The sequence below is a fragment of the Haliotis cracherodii genome, unplaced genomic scaffold (assembly GCF_022045235.1).
Source record: "Haliotis cracherodii isolate W230 unplaced genomic scaffold, xgHalCrac1.p SCAF_6, whole genome shotgun sequence".
In the NCBI taxonomy this organism is placed as follows: domain Eukaryota; kingdom Metazoa; phylum Mollusca; class Gastropoda; order Lepetellida; family Haliotidae; genus Haliotis; species Haliotis cracherodii.
This window is the reverse complement of record NW_027266319.1, coordinates 57351772-57368314: the sequence shown is the minus strand read 5'-3', so window position 1 is coordinate 57368314 and position 16543 is coordinate 57351772. Positions and strand designations below refer to the sequence as shown.

The 16543-nt window shown below is 41.4% G+C and overlaps 1 protein-coding gene across 1 annotated transcript; it reads left to right on the top strand.

Moving 5' to 3' along the window:
* Positions 1-1421: 1421 nt before the first annotated feature.
* LOC139445737 (universal stress protein Slr1101-like) lies at positions 1422-5992 on the top strand. The gene is made up of 4 exons (XM_071226942.1): positions 1422-1530; positions 2481-2561; positions 3909-4015; positions 5062-5992. Exons 1-4 carry the CDS (start codon positions 1461-1463, stop codon positions 5257-5259), a joined length of 456 nt encoding a protein of 151 aa, XP_071083043.1. The 5' UTR covers positions 1422-1460; the 3' UTR covers positions 5260-5992.
* The last annotated feature ends 10551 nt before the right edge of the window (positions 5993-16543 follow it).

Here is a 16543-nt window from a genome sequence, read left to right as displayed (position 1 = left end):
TGTTTAGTGATCTGTGCGCTGTGCACAGGATCTAAGGACACCTCCACTGAAGGTCGCGTCCGAAGAGCCCTGGGCGAACTTTGACGGCCCAATAGAAATAAGGATAGGTGGGTTCTTGAGCAAATCAGCTGTAAGCTCTCTAATACGTTTGAGTTTCATTTTTGTACCTCCTCGATTCGGAAATGTCGGTTTGTACAAATGAAAATCCACACAGAACACAAAAATAGCTTTGATAATACTTCCTTGCGGATGCGAATGCCATGCCACCCCAAACGACTGGATGCATACCATCTCCACAACAATAAAATGGCGCGGCTTTATTTTTTCGAATGTCGATATACCCGATTATATTTGTTTATGAAATAAAAATTGCTTGTCTGAATGCTTCGTTAAGTCCGAACATGATGATACCTCGACGCTGATTGGTTGATTGTCCGCCTGATGCGGCCTTCTATGTGTCCTCGGGTAATGACAAAGAGGGTTATCGTATCGGAGTCAAACATAGGATTTTTATGAAAGGTTACGTTAAGCTTGTGTTTACATGGAACAAAACTACCTATTGCTTGGAGTACCGGTGTGTCTGTGAATAGTATTCATTGTGGCTGCGACCGCCTCCGTGGCCTAGTCCGCCCGGAGAGCGGAAGGTCCGGGATTCGATCCCCGGCCCCGTCATACCAAAATACGTTAAAAGAAGGTACTTGTTGTTACCCTGTCTGGCGATCGGCATTAAGGGGCAAAAACAAGGACTGGTCGGCTCGGATTCAATATACTGTATAAGAGTCGGGTATTCATATTAAATGGTGGTATCTCAGTGAGCTAGCACTATAAATCGGCATCAGTCCGGACTAGTACAAGCAGCCACACACACACACACGTGCATGCACGTCGCTATATAAGTGCAATAATCTTGGACGCGACGTTAAACCCAATTTCACCTCACCTCTTTGTGGCTGCTTGAGCCTCTGTCAATCAAGGAAGAAACTTGTGATCTCAGCATTATTATTTTGAATATAGGGATCATTGGTAAAAAAAAATGCTTTTAACTACAATTTTGTCCCACATTCCTGATTTAAAGGGTCGGTGGATCCTGAACCATGTAGTGAAAAGAAAACGCCTTGCAACCATTCGACAATGCCACAAAACTGCATAAAACCCAGCTAAATTCACTCACTAATTTATTTTGTTAAAGCAATGTGAAAAATCAATCTGTAAAAGACTTCCGAGAGAAAATACATATGCTGCGCGAGGAGGTCCACTTATGAACACCAGCGTTACACTGTTTCCTAACACGAGTAACATATCGTCACCAGCGTTGTATTAAGTATGCTGGCTTGTGCTATCTGTCAAAGCTTCAGTTATCAGGTAAACCCGTTCATAGTGTCACGTGGCCTGGAGATATGCGCACTTCTGACACAGGCGTGTCGTGAACAGAGGAATCCATTGACTAGAACCTGTTCAAGATGGCGGCCACCCAAAGAGTTGTAGCCATAGCGATGGATGGCAGTGAACACTCGGACTATGCTTTTCAATGTAAGTGTAGGCTGATTTGTAAACAGGACGTGTTGTTTGCACTCAGAAAAGGAGTAGATATTTGGAGTCCTCGAATATCACAGATAGGTGATATATGTCGTGAAATGTAAACATCGATATGGGCTTAACGACTCGTATTTCTGGAATCAGCCCTCAACATGTTTATCCTAAGTGAACAACATTTACAGTATAACAGTAACACAGCAAGGAAGCTAGCTAATTCTTAATACTGGATATCAATTTGTACTCAACATACAAAAAATGAGGGTAGAATAGGTCGTCAGCAACCCATGCTTGCCGTAAAGGGTGACTATGCTTGTCGTAAAAGGCGACTAACGGGATCGGGTGGTCAGACTCGCTGACTTGTTTGATGCATGTCATCGATCTCAATTGCGTGGATCGATGCTCTTTATATTAATCACTGGATTGTCTGGTCCGGACTCGATTATTTACAGACCGCCGTCATATAGCTGGAATATTGCTGGGTGCGGCGTTAAACAACAAACAAACCAACCAACTAAAAATGAAAATGACAATGCATTGTTTGTTGTTTGACGCCACATTTAAGAAAACATCCCCCCTTTTTCACGGTGAATAATCGAGAATGGCCAAACAACCCAGTGGTTGAAATTATGAGCATCGTCCCGCGACGTCAGGGAAAGACGACAAAAAGAATTGATACTTCTACTCATGAACGCTGTTCCATTAAGTATTTGTGAATGAATTTGTGATATATTGCTGACATATTGTTTTATTGATATATATGTCATAAAACAACGCTGTATCAGGTTTTCATCAACTGTCTCAAAATATAGATTTAACCTCCAAAATATTAATTTGAAATCTGAAATATGATATTTTTCCCGCCAAGATCACTATGCATTCAGAGGATGCGAAACTCGTTCATTTCCTGTTTAGTCATGCAAGAAAATATTTATGCTTTGTTGCAGGGTATATGGACAATATCCACAAACCAAAAGACCACGTCATCTTTGTGCACTGTCCGGAATACCAGGCAGTTGTCCACTCAAGTAAGATATCGTACATGCAGTTTCCCCGTTTATCTGGCCTGCCGTGTCAGGCATCCTGAGCCGAATAAGGGAACGATTTGCCACTTAGGTTGAATGAATTAGGGAGTGAGTTGGGTTTAATACCACTCTGAACAGTATTTCAGTTATATCCTGACATGTCGGCTTGATGTATGGGTGAGTGTGTTTTTTGTTTAACGCCACACTCAGCAATATTCCAGCTATATGACGGCGGTCTGTAAATAATCAATCCAGTGATTGACATCATGAGCATCGATCCACGCATTTTGGATACGATGACATGGATCAACCGAGTCAGCGAGCCTGACCACCCGATCGCCTCTTACGACAAGCATAGTCGCCTTTTATTGCAAGCATGGGTTGCTAAAAAACTATTCTACCCCGTATCTCGCTTGATGTGTGAGAAGCTTTCGATATGATGCCGGCGTTGCCACTTGGATTGTATGTCAATTTCATTGAAATGAGACCTTTCACTTTAATGCGATACCTCCGAGGTAACACAAATACCCCACCCAAACACAGTATACTGACCCCGCGCCGACCAGTCCTTATCATGTCCCCTTAATACCGAGTACCAGGCAGGGTATGAACAAACAGCGTCTTTTAATGTCTTAATGTATGTCTCAAGACAGACGTTCTATCAACAAGACCACGGAGGCGGTGAAGTGTTGTTGCTCTTTGCGCATCGTCGCATCAGGCAATATCTAATCAGTCGACGTCTTCCAGCTATTTAAAAATGCAAATGACAATATGACAGACAACATACGATACTACTTATTTTGAAGGTCAAATCAACACGTTGATGACAGGAGTTCTCTATAGTTACTGTTGTTATCAGTTCTCGTTGAGGACAACTACACCAGTCGACCTTACATATCTGTGTGTATAGGATCGGTGTCAGGTGTTTCTGTCGCTGGACTCATAAGTATTCATTGTTACATCACAGGTCAAGGTCAACGTAAGGTCACACGGAATGCAGGCTGTAACGCGGTTGTTGATACATCTTCCTCGTTTATGCAGGGCGTTACATCTCTATTCAATATTATGGTAAATACCCTCGAGTCTGGACCCGACAAGCCAGTGATTGGTATTATGAGCAGCGATTGATATTATGACAAGCAATGAACCAAGTCACAGGGGCTGGTCACCCTATCCATTCAGTCAACTCGTACGTCCTACATAGGTAGCTTACCTCTTCTAGCTAGAATCCCGTGAAAATATACAATATGTTTTGGCCTTTTACATGGAATAGTCGCTGCATACATTTTACAATGTGTGTGCATAACGTATATGCAACGTGCTACATGTACTGTGTGTTGTGTGATGCAGGCATGGTGATGACTGACATCGCCATTGTGGCAGACCAACTGGAGGTGGAACAACAGAGGATCAAAGAATTCATTGAGCAGCTGGGAGAGAGGCTCAAACAGGCGGGGGTACGTGCTTTAAAGAGAGGGGTGAAGCGTGTGTGTGTGTTAGAGAGAGAGAGAGAGAGTGAGGGAGAGAGAGACTGAGAGAGAGACAGAGTGAGAGAGAGAGAGAGAGAGAGAGAGAGAGAGAGAGAGAGAGAGAGAGAGAGAGAGAGAGAGAGAGAGAGAGAGATCACGTCGATTACTCAGACGTTCGTTTCTAAACATTAATATCACATATATGTACGTAGGAAGTTTACTGAGGAAAGAATAATGTGAAATGACGGACTTCCTAGTTGGTTACGTCCACGTACAATTTGGGTGTAAGACATTTCGGCAAAATGAAGGCATCCCCAACGAGCATCAGTATTTTCCCCTTTTTGCTGATCTGTTTCTTTATGCATCTGAATCGGAATTATTTTGGCCAAGAAGTTTAACTTAAGCTTCAAGTGATGGTGAATTGGGTTTGTTTTATAACAATCCAATAGCCTCTATTCTCTTCCGCTGATTTACCAACCTGAACTAGAAATAAAAGGAGACCAGTGAGACAGGTTCAGAGTTTTGTTTCAAATTTTCACATTTTCAAATGTTATGATATGACTGAAAGGCAACTAATCTGTTTTGAATGTATGGTTAATCTGTCTTACAACAATACATATGAAACAATAAAATATTCTATTGTGAATTAATTGTTTATGTATTTATTATATTTTACTAGAGTCTGAACTCCAGTTTTAATTCAATTTTTAAGTATGTTACCTGAGTTTACAGGGTTTGTTTTAGTCGCAAAGACCAAAAATGCAAACCAAGCAAATTCAGTTTTTTTTTTATCGTTATCGTACAAACCTGTAATTCTAGGGGTGATCCTTGATCAACACCTCACTTGGCGTAAACATGTGGAATATGTGGAATATGTAGAGGCAAGATAGGCTCACCTTCCCGCGAACACCTGGTGTCATCACTGTGTGATAGTTATTAATAAACACATGCTCATGGCACAGTCGGAAGCGTGCAATTGTTCGGCAGAATAATGTAACAGATAATTAATGAATTGCTGATACGTTTTGCTTCAGATTGGCGGAAAGGTTCGGAGTATGGGCGGGGCACCAGGGGAGGTAATCGTGAAGATTGCCGAGATGGAGAACGCCAAATTGATTGTGACAGGTACACGTGGACTGGGCAAAATCCGGAGGACGTTTTTAGGCAGCGTCAGTGACTACGTCCTTCACCATTCCAACGTTCCCGTCGTCATCATCAAACATGGGCAGTAAACACAGTACGAGGGATGATGATGTGTCTGTCAGAGTATGGTTTATATGACAATTGTGAGATGCGGTATCTATACAGATGAAGGGTTTGACGGTAGATCAAATGTCGTAGTGTGATGGTGGTTAATACTTATCTTGTAGTAGGGCGCTCGTCCTTATACTCTATGTGGTGCGGTTATTCACAAAAGGTGTGATCAAGGACAGTTAATATAACCTTCAGCATAGTAAAACTGTTCTCAATAGTATAATGTGCTTCGGCATAGCAATGCCTTTCTTCATACTAAGATGTATTTCTGCATGGTAAAGCGGCTCTTACTAAAATACGTAAAATGTGCTTCTGTACAGTGAAACATTTCTTATTAAAACAGTAAAATGTGTTTCGGCAAAGTAAAGCGGTTCTTACTAAAATAGTAAAACGTGCTTCTGCATAGCAAAGCGGTTCTTACTGAAATAGTAAAATATGCTTCGGCATAGTGAAGCGGTTCTTACTAAAATAGTAAAATATGCTTCTGCATAGCAAAGCGGTTCTTACTTAAATAGTAAAATATGCTTCGGCATAGTAAAGCGGTCCTTACTAAAATAGTAAAATATGCTTCGGCATAGTAAAGCGGTCCTTACTAAAATAGTAAAATATGCTTCGGCATAGTAAAGCGGTCCTTACTAAAATAGTAAAATGTGCTTCGGCATAGTAAAGCTGTTCTTACTAAAATAGTAAAATATGCTTCGGCATAGTAACGCGGTCCTTGCTTAAATAGTAAAATATGCTTCTGCATAGCAAAGCGGTTCTTACTAAAATAGTAAAATTTGCTTGGGCACAGTAAAGCGGTCCCTACAAAAATAGTAAAATATGCCTCGGCATAGTAAAGCTGTTCTTATTAAAATAGTAAAATATGCTTTGGCATAGTAAAGCTGTTCTTATTAATATAGTAAAATATGCCTCGGCATAGTAAAGCTGTTCTTACTATTAAGATAGAAAAATGTGCATAAAAAAAAATACATAAAAATATCTGACTATTTTGTTGGGCTTTAGAATGTCTGCCAGACATATTACAGTATGCAGTTCTGTTTGACATTCCGTTTCAATGAGCATTTGAACGAACTGATACATTTAACAAATGTTATATTTGGGATAACACTTTCTTAGTAAAGCTAGCCCATACAGCCACCGACAGTGTTATCACAAAAATAACATATGTGACAAGGGAAACGTGTCAATTAACACTTGTCAGAGGGGTACACAAAGGACGTGATTTACTCTTCTAGTTGTCGGACTTTCATTTTATGGATGCCTTAGTGGCTGATTGAGTTAGATCGCTGGCTTTGTGTGCTGGCGATAAGTTGCCTCACTCTGAGAGTGTGGGCTCGAATCCCGGATGGGATATATAGGTATATGGTGTATGTATATGTTGTATGCTAATGTATTCAAATGACTATCCGGTGAGTGGGCTTTCCCGTATACAGCTCAACTTTTTATAAGGGTTTTCTTATTATTCCATGATTCACCAAATGTTTCATTGCTTTCTACGTGAACGTTAATATCCCAGTACTCAACTTTAGACAAGATATTCCGAGACAGGATAATTCCATTGACTAAACTGATTAATGATAATATGTAAATGTATGTAAATGATGTGAGATATATTTCCCCCATCATGAGTAGTACATTTGTATATGTTGTCATAATATTGCATTTTTAATTATTTTTACTCTTATGCATATTGTCATTAATCATAATGATGTTATCTACCCTCATGATTTTGTCGGAATACGAACATTTAAATAAATGTTTCTAAAATAAATATATGTGTTACTTCGTGATTATCTACAAAGCTGAAGGATAGAAAGATAAAGAATTTAAGTTTTAAAAATTAAACAAAAAATATTTTAAAGATCACATTTAGACCAATCACGTATTGACATGTCTGCTCCACGGAGCTGTTGTACAAAACAACTTTAGCACTACGACTGTCGCAAGTCTATGTTAAGGTATGGGAGTTACGATCACCTTAGCGCTAAGATCGTTTTGTACAATGGCACCGTCAATGAGTGAATACGGTTTCACATCACATAAACAGAAGTGTCATATCAAATAATGCCACATATAAGGTAAGTATGTTATCTGAGGAAGAAAACTGGCTAAACCATGCATCAGTACTTTCAATCTTTGGCTCGATTTTATAACCTGAAGATATGCTTATTCCACTTTTGTTCTGGATTCCAAAGTTCTCTAAAAATCCGTTCAAAGAGAGAAATATTGCTAGGTGCAGCAAATGTACAACCAAAACTCTGTCTCAACGATCAACGATTAACCATATATCCTTGATGCAATCAACGAAGGACCTTCTTTATATACACGGACAGTATTTGAGAAAAGTGGAATTTATACCATATGGATTCCCCATAGCTCGAAGGATAATTTCATAGAAGACATGTGGATGCCATTTCATAGTTTGACCCATCAGTGACAAAGATGATGGCAATTCCCCATTTTGACTTGTACCATATGTTCCCGTGTGAACAGATGACTTGCCACCAATGACCTTTTCGCGAACACCTGGTATCATATCTATTTGATAGTGATTCATAAAAACATGCTCTTGATATTATAGTCGGAATCGTACAATCGACTCTGCTTTTGACGGAGATTTCTTATCGAACATAGAAACATGGCGACAAAACACAACATGGAATAAAACAGAGAAACAAGAAATAACTATTCAAAACAGCAAAGTGTATGTATTAAAATCAATTTACGCGTCACTATGCTCATCATGAAAGTCGAACTCAAATGGTGTTTTGCTTTAAGCAGATATTTCTTATGAATATGGAAAGCGGCTTGTCGCTTTCATTTGTTTGACACAATGACACTCAATCAATCAAACCACCAGATCCATTTTGTCGCCTCTCAGGGTGTATTTATTGGATTTGTATACAAGATGGAATTTACAAAATACACAGGTGTCACAAGATGATAATTAACCCTTTTGATCATTCTATTTGATAACCAAACGCAAATAGCTTCAAGGATTATTTGCATGCAGAGCGGTGGGGTGGCCTATTGGTTAATGCGTTCGCTCGTCACGCCGAAGACCCGGGTTCGTTTCCTAACATGGCTACAATGTGTGAAGGCCATTTCAGTTGTCCCCCGCCGTGATATTGGTGCAATATTGCTAAAAGCGGCGTAAAACCATACTCACTCATTAAGTGCATGCACTCATCGCTTGTATGTGAACATTTGATCTCTATATAGACCTCCTTGTTGGACCGGGTGAAATTGGTGACCTGCTTCATCGTGTTTCATCGTCCAACGATGGCCTGGATCCACCGTCTCTGGTTCTGGCTGAGGTTTCATTATTTTTCATGCAGCTGTGATGTAGCTGGTGGAACGAAGACTGAGCTTAATAAAGAAAAATAACAAACATAATAATATTATTAATAATAATGAGCTATGATATGATATGACATGGCATGACATGACATGACATGACATATGATATGATATGATATGATATGATATGATATGATATGATATGATATGATATGATATGATATGATATGATAATGATATGATATGATATGACAATGATAGATTGCTGACTGTGGTTTATGATAATAAAAATAGAATAACAATGACAATGATATTATTATGATAAAACTAAAAACCCTGAAAAAAACTTTCCACAATCATGACATCTCTGCCAAATGTAAAGGCCATTGTACGATTATAGAGGCCATTTTTAATGCGCCAAATTCAATTCACCACGTGAATACTCGCGGTGAACAATTGACATTCACAAGGTGCTGCATATTCACGAGGCAACTAGTGAAAAAAGACATAGAGCACAGTATAGGTGACGTTCTGTCTCGGTCCTGGATTGTACTTAGGCCGACTTGTCAATCTCTGGAGGGTACAAGTGGTTGCAAGTGGGGTCAGTGAATGATTCACCCTGTCAGTTTGATATCTATATCAGATTAATGCAGTGAAAGGAACATTGTGGACATATTTGATACACTAATTTGATAGACGCTGTCGATCCAGTCGGTCATATATTATACATATATATTATACTGTGACAATCCAGCTAGTGCAGTCGGTGTGTTCAATGTACATAAAGCGACAAAGCCTTTTCCACATCCAATAGAAATTTCTGCATAAAGCAGAGTCGATTGTAGGATTCCGACTATATCATAAGCATGTGTTTATGAATCACTAGCAAATAGTGATGATACCAGGTGTTCACGAAAAGGTGACAAACACATTCAAAGGCAAGTCGGGTTACGTGTCAATTCAAACGAACAGCGTGAGGTTTCAAATGTATACTAAACAACAAAATTTCCTGTGACATTGAATAAGATTTAAAGCAAAGTTATTTATTTACCAAATCTGAAACAATTTCGGTTTGCAACAGATAAAAGACTCCAGTAAGTGTTCAAATGGTTTAATTTGCCATACTGACTTCAGAAAATGCGTGATTTCATAAAAAAACAACAACATGATCATGCCAAAATGTCAATTTACAAATCTATAGCGTGTGCGCGACACATCTTCGTCGCATGCAATGGACCAGGCATCACAAAACGTCCTGTGGGATATCTGGCCATATCTACTGGAGCATGTTTCGAAGTTCCTGGAGTGTCTGTGGAACACATGGTTGACGTCGAAGGCGCCGATCCATCTCATCCCACATGTGCCCGATTGGTGAGAGATCAGGGGAGCGAGCCGGCCAGGGGATGCCATTCGCGTTTTTTTGTTGAAGAGAAGCCTGAACAAATCGAGCAATATGTGGCCGGGCGTGTTGAAAGGTAATGCCTGGGCCATGACGACGCAACGGTAGAACAACAGGGCCGATGATCTCGTCGCGATAGCGCTGTCAGTTGAGATTTCCCACTACCACTATCAAACGGGTCTTGCTGTAATTCCACCCCATACCATAACGCTGCCGCCCCCGAACCGATCTTCTGCCATGAAACAATGATTGATGTAACGTTCACCTCGACGTCGGTACATTCGAATCCGTCAATCGCTGTGGCTTAGGTGAAAACGAGACTCGTCAGTGAATAGAACTTGTCAACTTTTGCATGGAATTCGTGCTATTCTGGAGTAGTTGCGTTTTTTGTGACCAGATTCCATACATGTACTACAATATTAAAAAGCAAACTTTACTTGTTTGAAAAATACACTAAGATATTGGTGTCACAGGAACTTTCGTTGTTGAGTATATTAGCGGGGTTAAATGAAATCTACAGGTAACCTTGCTCTACATTGAACACATGATCTGTTTGTCTCAATTCTGCAATGACACATTAAAACTCGAACTCTTTAGTGTCCAATCATTTGAGTGGGTTGTCTATACTAAAGTTGGATGTACTAAATCGTCAAATTTCAAACTCTCTGTAGTACATAAGCTTGAAATACAAGTCTTAACTGCAGGAACGAAGAACGTATACACCAATGTTTGATGGTGGATAAACATGAAAAAGATAAAGAAATAGTTATTAGTTCTGTGTTTCGGCGACTGTTTTCAGCCTGGCAACGTTTTAATAACGTTTGTTATCTTTTGGTCAAGTCCAATTTTGAATCACACAGTGCAAATACTGAGGATTGTGTATTACACAGTGCAAATAGTGAGGACTGTTTATCACACCGTGCAACGAATCTGGGTCGTACAGCGTAATGTTTCAGGTCTGTGTATCACACAATGCAATTGTTCTGGAACTTGGACCCTTTAGTGCAATTTGAGAGGACCCTATGATCACACAGCGATATGTGTCTGGTTTGTGTATGACACAGCGATATGTGTCTGGGTTGTGTATGACACAGCGATATGTGTCTGGGTTGTGTATGACACAGCAATATGTGTCTGGGTTGTGTATCACACAGCGATATGTGTCTGGGTTGTGTATCACACAGCGATATGTGTCTGGGTTGTGTATGACACAGTACAATGTGTCTGGGTTGTGTATGACACAGCGATATGTGTCTGGGTTGTGTATCACACAGTGATATGTGTCTGGGTTGTGTATCACACAGCGATATGTGTCTGGTTTGTGTATCACACAGCGATATGTGTCTGGTTTGTGTATCACACAGCGATATGTGTCTGGTTTGTGTATCACATAGCGATATGTGTCTGGGTTGTGTATCACATAGCGATATGTGTCTGGTTTGTGTATCACACAGCGATATGTGTCTGGGTTGTGTATCACGTAGCCATATGTCTCTGGGTTGTGTATCACATAGCGATATGTGTATGGGTTGTGTATGACACAGCGATATGTGTCTGGTTTGTATATCTCACATTGCAATGTTTCTGGTCTGTGTATCTCACAGTTCAATGTGTCTGGGTTGTGTATCACATAGCGATATGTGTCTGGTTTGTGTATCACATAGCGATATGTGTCTGGGTTGTGTATCACACAGCGATATGTGTCTGGGTTGTGTATCACACAGTGATATGTGTCTGGGTTGTGTATCACACAGTGCAGTGTGTCTGGCTTGTGTATCACACAGTGATATGTGTCTGGGTTGTGTATCACACAGCGATATGTGTCTGGGTTGTGTTTCACAGAGAGCAATGTGTCTGGTCTGCGTATCACACAGTACAATGTGTCTGGTCTGTGTATCCCACAGAACAATGTGTCTGGTTTGTGTATCACACATTACAATGAGTCTGGTCTGTGGATCACACAGTACAGTATATCTGGTTTGTGTATCACACAGTGTAATGTGTCTAGTCTGTATATCACACAGTGTAATGTGTCTGGTTTGTGTATCACACACTACAGTGTGTCTGGTCTGTGTATCACACAGTGCAATGTGTCTGGTTTGTGTATCACACAGTGTAACGTGTCTGGTCTGTGGATCACACAGTGCAGTGTATCCGGCTTGTGTATCACACAGTGCAATGTGTCTGGTCTGTGTATCACACAGTGTAATGTGTCTGGTCTGTGTATCACACAGTGCAATGTGTCTGGTTTGTGTATCACACAGCGAGATGTGTCTGGTCTGTGTATCACACAGTGCAATGTGTCTGGCTTGTGTATCACACAGTGCAATGTGTCTGGTCTGTGTATCACACAGTGCAATGTGTCTGGTTTGTGTATCACACAGCGAGATGTGTCTGGGTTGTATATCACACAGCTATATGTGTCTGGGTTGTGTATCACACAGCGAGATGTGTCTGGGTTGTGCATCACACAGTGCAATGTGTCTGGTTTGTGTATTACACAGTGTAATGTGTCTGGTTTGTGTATCACACAGTGCAATGTGTCTGGTTTGTGTATCACACAGTGTAATGTGTCTGGTCTGTGTATCACACAGTGCAATGTGTCTGGTTTGTGTATCACACAGTGCAATGTGTCTGGTTTGTGTATCACACAGTGCAATGTGTCTGGTTTGTGTATCACACAGTGTAATGTGTCTGGTTTGTGTATCACACAGTGCAATGTGTCTGGTCTGTGTATCACACAGTGCAATGTGTCTAGTCTGTATATCACACAGTGTAACGTGCCTGGTTTGTGTATCACACAGTGTAACGTGTCTGGTTTGTGTATCACACAGTGTAACGTGCCTTGTTTGTGTATCACACAGTGCAGTGTGTCTGGTTTGTGTATCACACAGTGCAATGTGTCTAGTCTGTATATCACACAGTGTAACGTGCCTGGTTTGTGTATCACACAGTGTAACGTGTCTGGTTTGTGTATCACACAGTGTAACGTGCCTTGTTTGTGTATCACACAGTGCAGTGTGTCTGGTTTGTGTATCTCACAGCGTAATGTGTCTGGTCTGAGGATCTTAAAGCGTAATGTGTCTGGTCTGAGGATCTCACAGCGTAATGTGTCTGGTCTGAGGATCTCACAGCGTAATGTGTCTGGTCTGAGGATCTCACGGCGTAATGTGTCTGTTCTGGATCACACAGAGCAAAGTGTCTGGCCTGGGGATTGCAGACACGAAAAAGACACGAGCGAGTGTCTCATTACACAAAACAGCTATAGCGCTACGGCCCTTGGGTCAGTGTCAGAATAATCGAGTAACTATAACCGCAGCGCTGATAGTGTAGCCCTGGGCTCTGGTGACATACCAAGCTGATGTTGTGCAACGATATCCAGCGGAACATATGGAGTGCTGCAGCTTGTGAAGGCTACACTGGCACTTAAGCTGATAGTTCCTGTTGAAACTTTTCCATTCACTCCTGTTGTCTGCTCGCGGCTGCGTTAATGTCGGTACACAAGTAACGCCTTTCCCGTTTTCTATATCTGTGTAGTACATTGTATATCAATTTCAAGCAATTAAAAAAAACACTGCATGTAAACCCACGCGAGGGGGATACCACCTACTTTAAGTAGCCGCGATTCGCTGTGCAGAGTTGCGTCCCTTGGGCATGCCAGAAACCTATGATTGTGGGTTCGAATCCCGGTTCGCCCCAATTATGTTTGTAGGTTTGTCAGCACCATACCCGTGCTGGTGGGTTTCACCGAAGTGGTGAACGTCTGAGACCTGCATCACTTCGGGCTTTCCTCCCACATGAAGCTGACATGCCGCGATATGACTGGAATACTGTTAAAAGCGGCGTTTAACCCAACTCACTCACTCACTTGGGGCGGTGGGGTAGTCTGGTGGTTAAGGCTTCGACTCGACACGCCGGATGTCCGGTTGGTGCAATGTGTGAAGCCCATTTCGTTAAGTCATGGTGTTGCTGGAGAAAAAACACAACTAACTGTCTACATGTCTATATGCTCGTCTTTACGATTTGCTTTCAACGATGTTCTTTTCACAACAACTGCACAATTTGCAACTAGTCATGTAAGAGTTGATCACGAATGGCCATGTACCTACTAGATCTTTGATATTTTAGGTATGCTTCAAAGTACCGTCACAACACAACATGTTCATTGATTATCAAACAGTGCGGATAGGTGGGTGTGTGGACATTCGTGACCAACTCTATGGGCAGGAGAGTGATTTCAATCAGGAACACATTATGACCTGACTGATCTGCCCCTGATCACATTGAAATTAGAATCGTGTATACAGGTCAGTCGTGACCAACTCGTCTTATTCCGGGACAAGCCGAATAGTGACTCGTGCCCCTCTCATGGCCATTTTTGCGACCGGGTCCCGTCTTAGCGCAAACGGGCCTACCCAAAACAATTGTCAACTCGATGTGTAATTGTTCACATATATTTCCCCATTTTTAAAAAAAAACTCATATTTAATTTAAAGCACATCAAGCGACACTACAGTCATGAACAAAGTAGCTACGAAGGTTGGTTGGTTGGTTGGTTGGTTGGTTGGTTTGTTGTGTAACGCCGCACTCAACAATATTCCAGCTATATGACGACGGTCTGGAAATGATCGAGTCTGGACCAGACAATCCAGTGATTGACATCACGAGCATCGATCCACGCAATTGGGATACGATGACATGCATCAACCAAGTCAGCGAGCCTGACCACCCCCTCCCGCTAGTCACCTCTTACTTAAGACAAGCATAGTCCCCTTTTACGGCAAGCATGGGTTGCTGAAGATATTCTACCCCGGACCTTCACGGGTCTAGCTGCAAATCACATCTGCTTAGGGATATGGGTTTTCAAACTAGAAACGTCCCCTCTGTAGTGATTTAAGCGGCTAAAATAGAGTTCTGACCAACTTGGGTCAAGAACCAGTGGTCAGATTCTGTCCATATTGTTGCTATGTATATACACTGTGAGTGGTCAGAGAATACAAATTATCATGACTCATAGAACTCCTGCCATACGAGGGCGGCCTGTAGAGAAGCGAGTCTTGACCAGACAATCAAGTGACATTATAGCACATTTACTAAATTTCTGAGCACTCCTTGTGAAGTAAGGGGTTGTCGAGTGGACTTCGTTGTTTAGGGTGGTATTCTATTATTTGTCAGATCAGGACAATGGGTCTATCTAGGTTTATAGAAGTTCGTTGTTAACGAAAGATAAGGCACATCTCCACTTGAGATTCATGACGTATTGGTAATTCTACCATGTACTCATATGTGACTAAACCTCAGAAAGGTCTTTTAGTTACCCTAATCAAACTGAGTGAGTGAGTCTGGTTTTACGCCGCTTTTAGCAATATTCCAGCAATTTCACGGCGGGGGCCACCAGAAATGGGCTTCACCCATTAGACCCATGTCTGGAATCGAACCCGGGTCTTCGGCGTGACGAGCGAACGCTTTAACCACTAGACTACCCGACCGCACCTAGCGCAAGGGGTACAGATCACCTAAACTTATTTTGACAAACAGGGGCACTGGGGACCCAATAATCTGCGCGGCGTTATTTGCTGTCCCTGAGGCAGGCACTGTTCCTATTCTGACCATTATGAACCTGGTCCGGAGTCAATATAGTGTGTAGAGTATTCATGTTAAATTGCGGCATAATACAGGTGTGTCAGTTGGCTAGCACTGTAATATCGGCATTCATTACACACACACCACACACACACACACACACACACACACACACACACACACACACACACACACACACACACACACACACACACACACACACACACACACACACACACATCGCTAATTATGAGGTAAACTACATTTCACCTCCCCTCATGTAACATGAGTGAGTATGGTTTTACGCCAGCAATATTCCAGCAATATCACGGTGGGGGACACCAGAAATGGGCTTCTCACATTGTACCCATGTCGGGAATCGAACCCGGGTCTTCAGCGTGACGAGCGAACGCTTTAACCACTAGGCTACCCGACCACCCCCTCATGTAACGAAATATATTTGTAACAAAAATAAGACCATAGTCTCTAGATCAGAATATTTAATAGATGTTGAGTAAATCGAGTTAGAGTTAACAAGGTTCAGCTGTATATTATGTATATGGATAGAAGATACGTACTTTACCTCTCGGAGAAGCTTGCGACAATTTACAGACATTTATATTTTGTCCTGTGTCGAAAAAAAAGCTAATAGGATTCGATAGTAAAACAAGTTTGATTCAAGTATAAAACACACTTTGTCTACCAACTAAATTGTTATGTCAATCTATCTACACCAAGAAAATATTCAAGGCAGTGAGGACTACATGTAGGCATTCATGTTTCTTACACACCCTCGACAAGAAACCCATTTGAGAAAACTAATATCAAACATTCGCGTGAGGTCGAATTCCAGGTCCGTGATCGGCTGCTCCATGGTGATGACCAAAGGTCAGAATATGACGGACTAATTTAATTTCTTGATTGTAACTCATTGATAAGATACTTGTGCTTCAGTCGATCCACCAACATTTGTGAGT

Coding starts and splice junctions, on each gene's coding strand:
- LOC139445737 (XM_071226942.1), top strand. CDS start 1,461: ATGGCGGCCACCCAAAGAGTTGTAGCCATAGCGATGGATGGCAGTGAA. Junction 1,531..2,480: donor CTCGGACTATGCTTTTCAAT/GTAAGTGTAGGC, acceptor GCTTTGTTGCAG/GGTATATGGACAATATCCAC. Junction 4,016..5,061: donor AGAGGCTCAAACAGGCGGGG/GTACGTGCTTTA, acceptor GTTTTGCTTCAG/ATTGGCGGAAAGGTTCGGAG.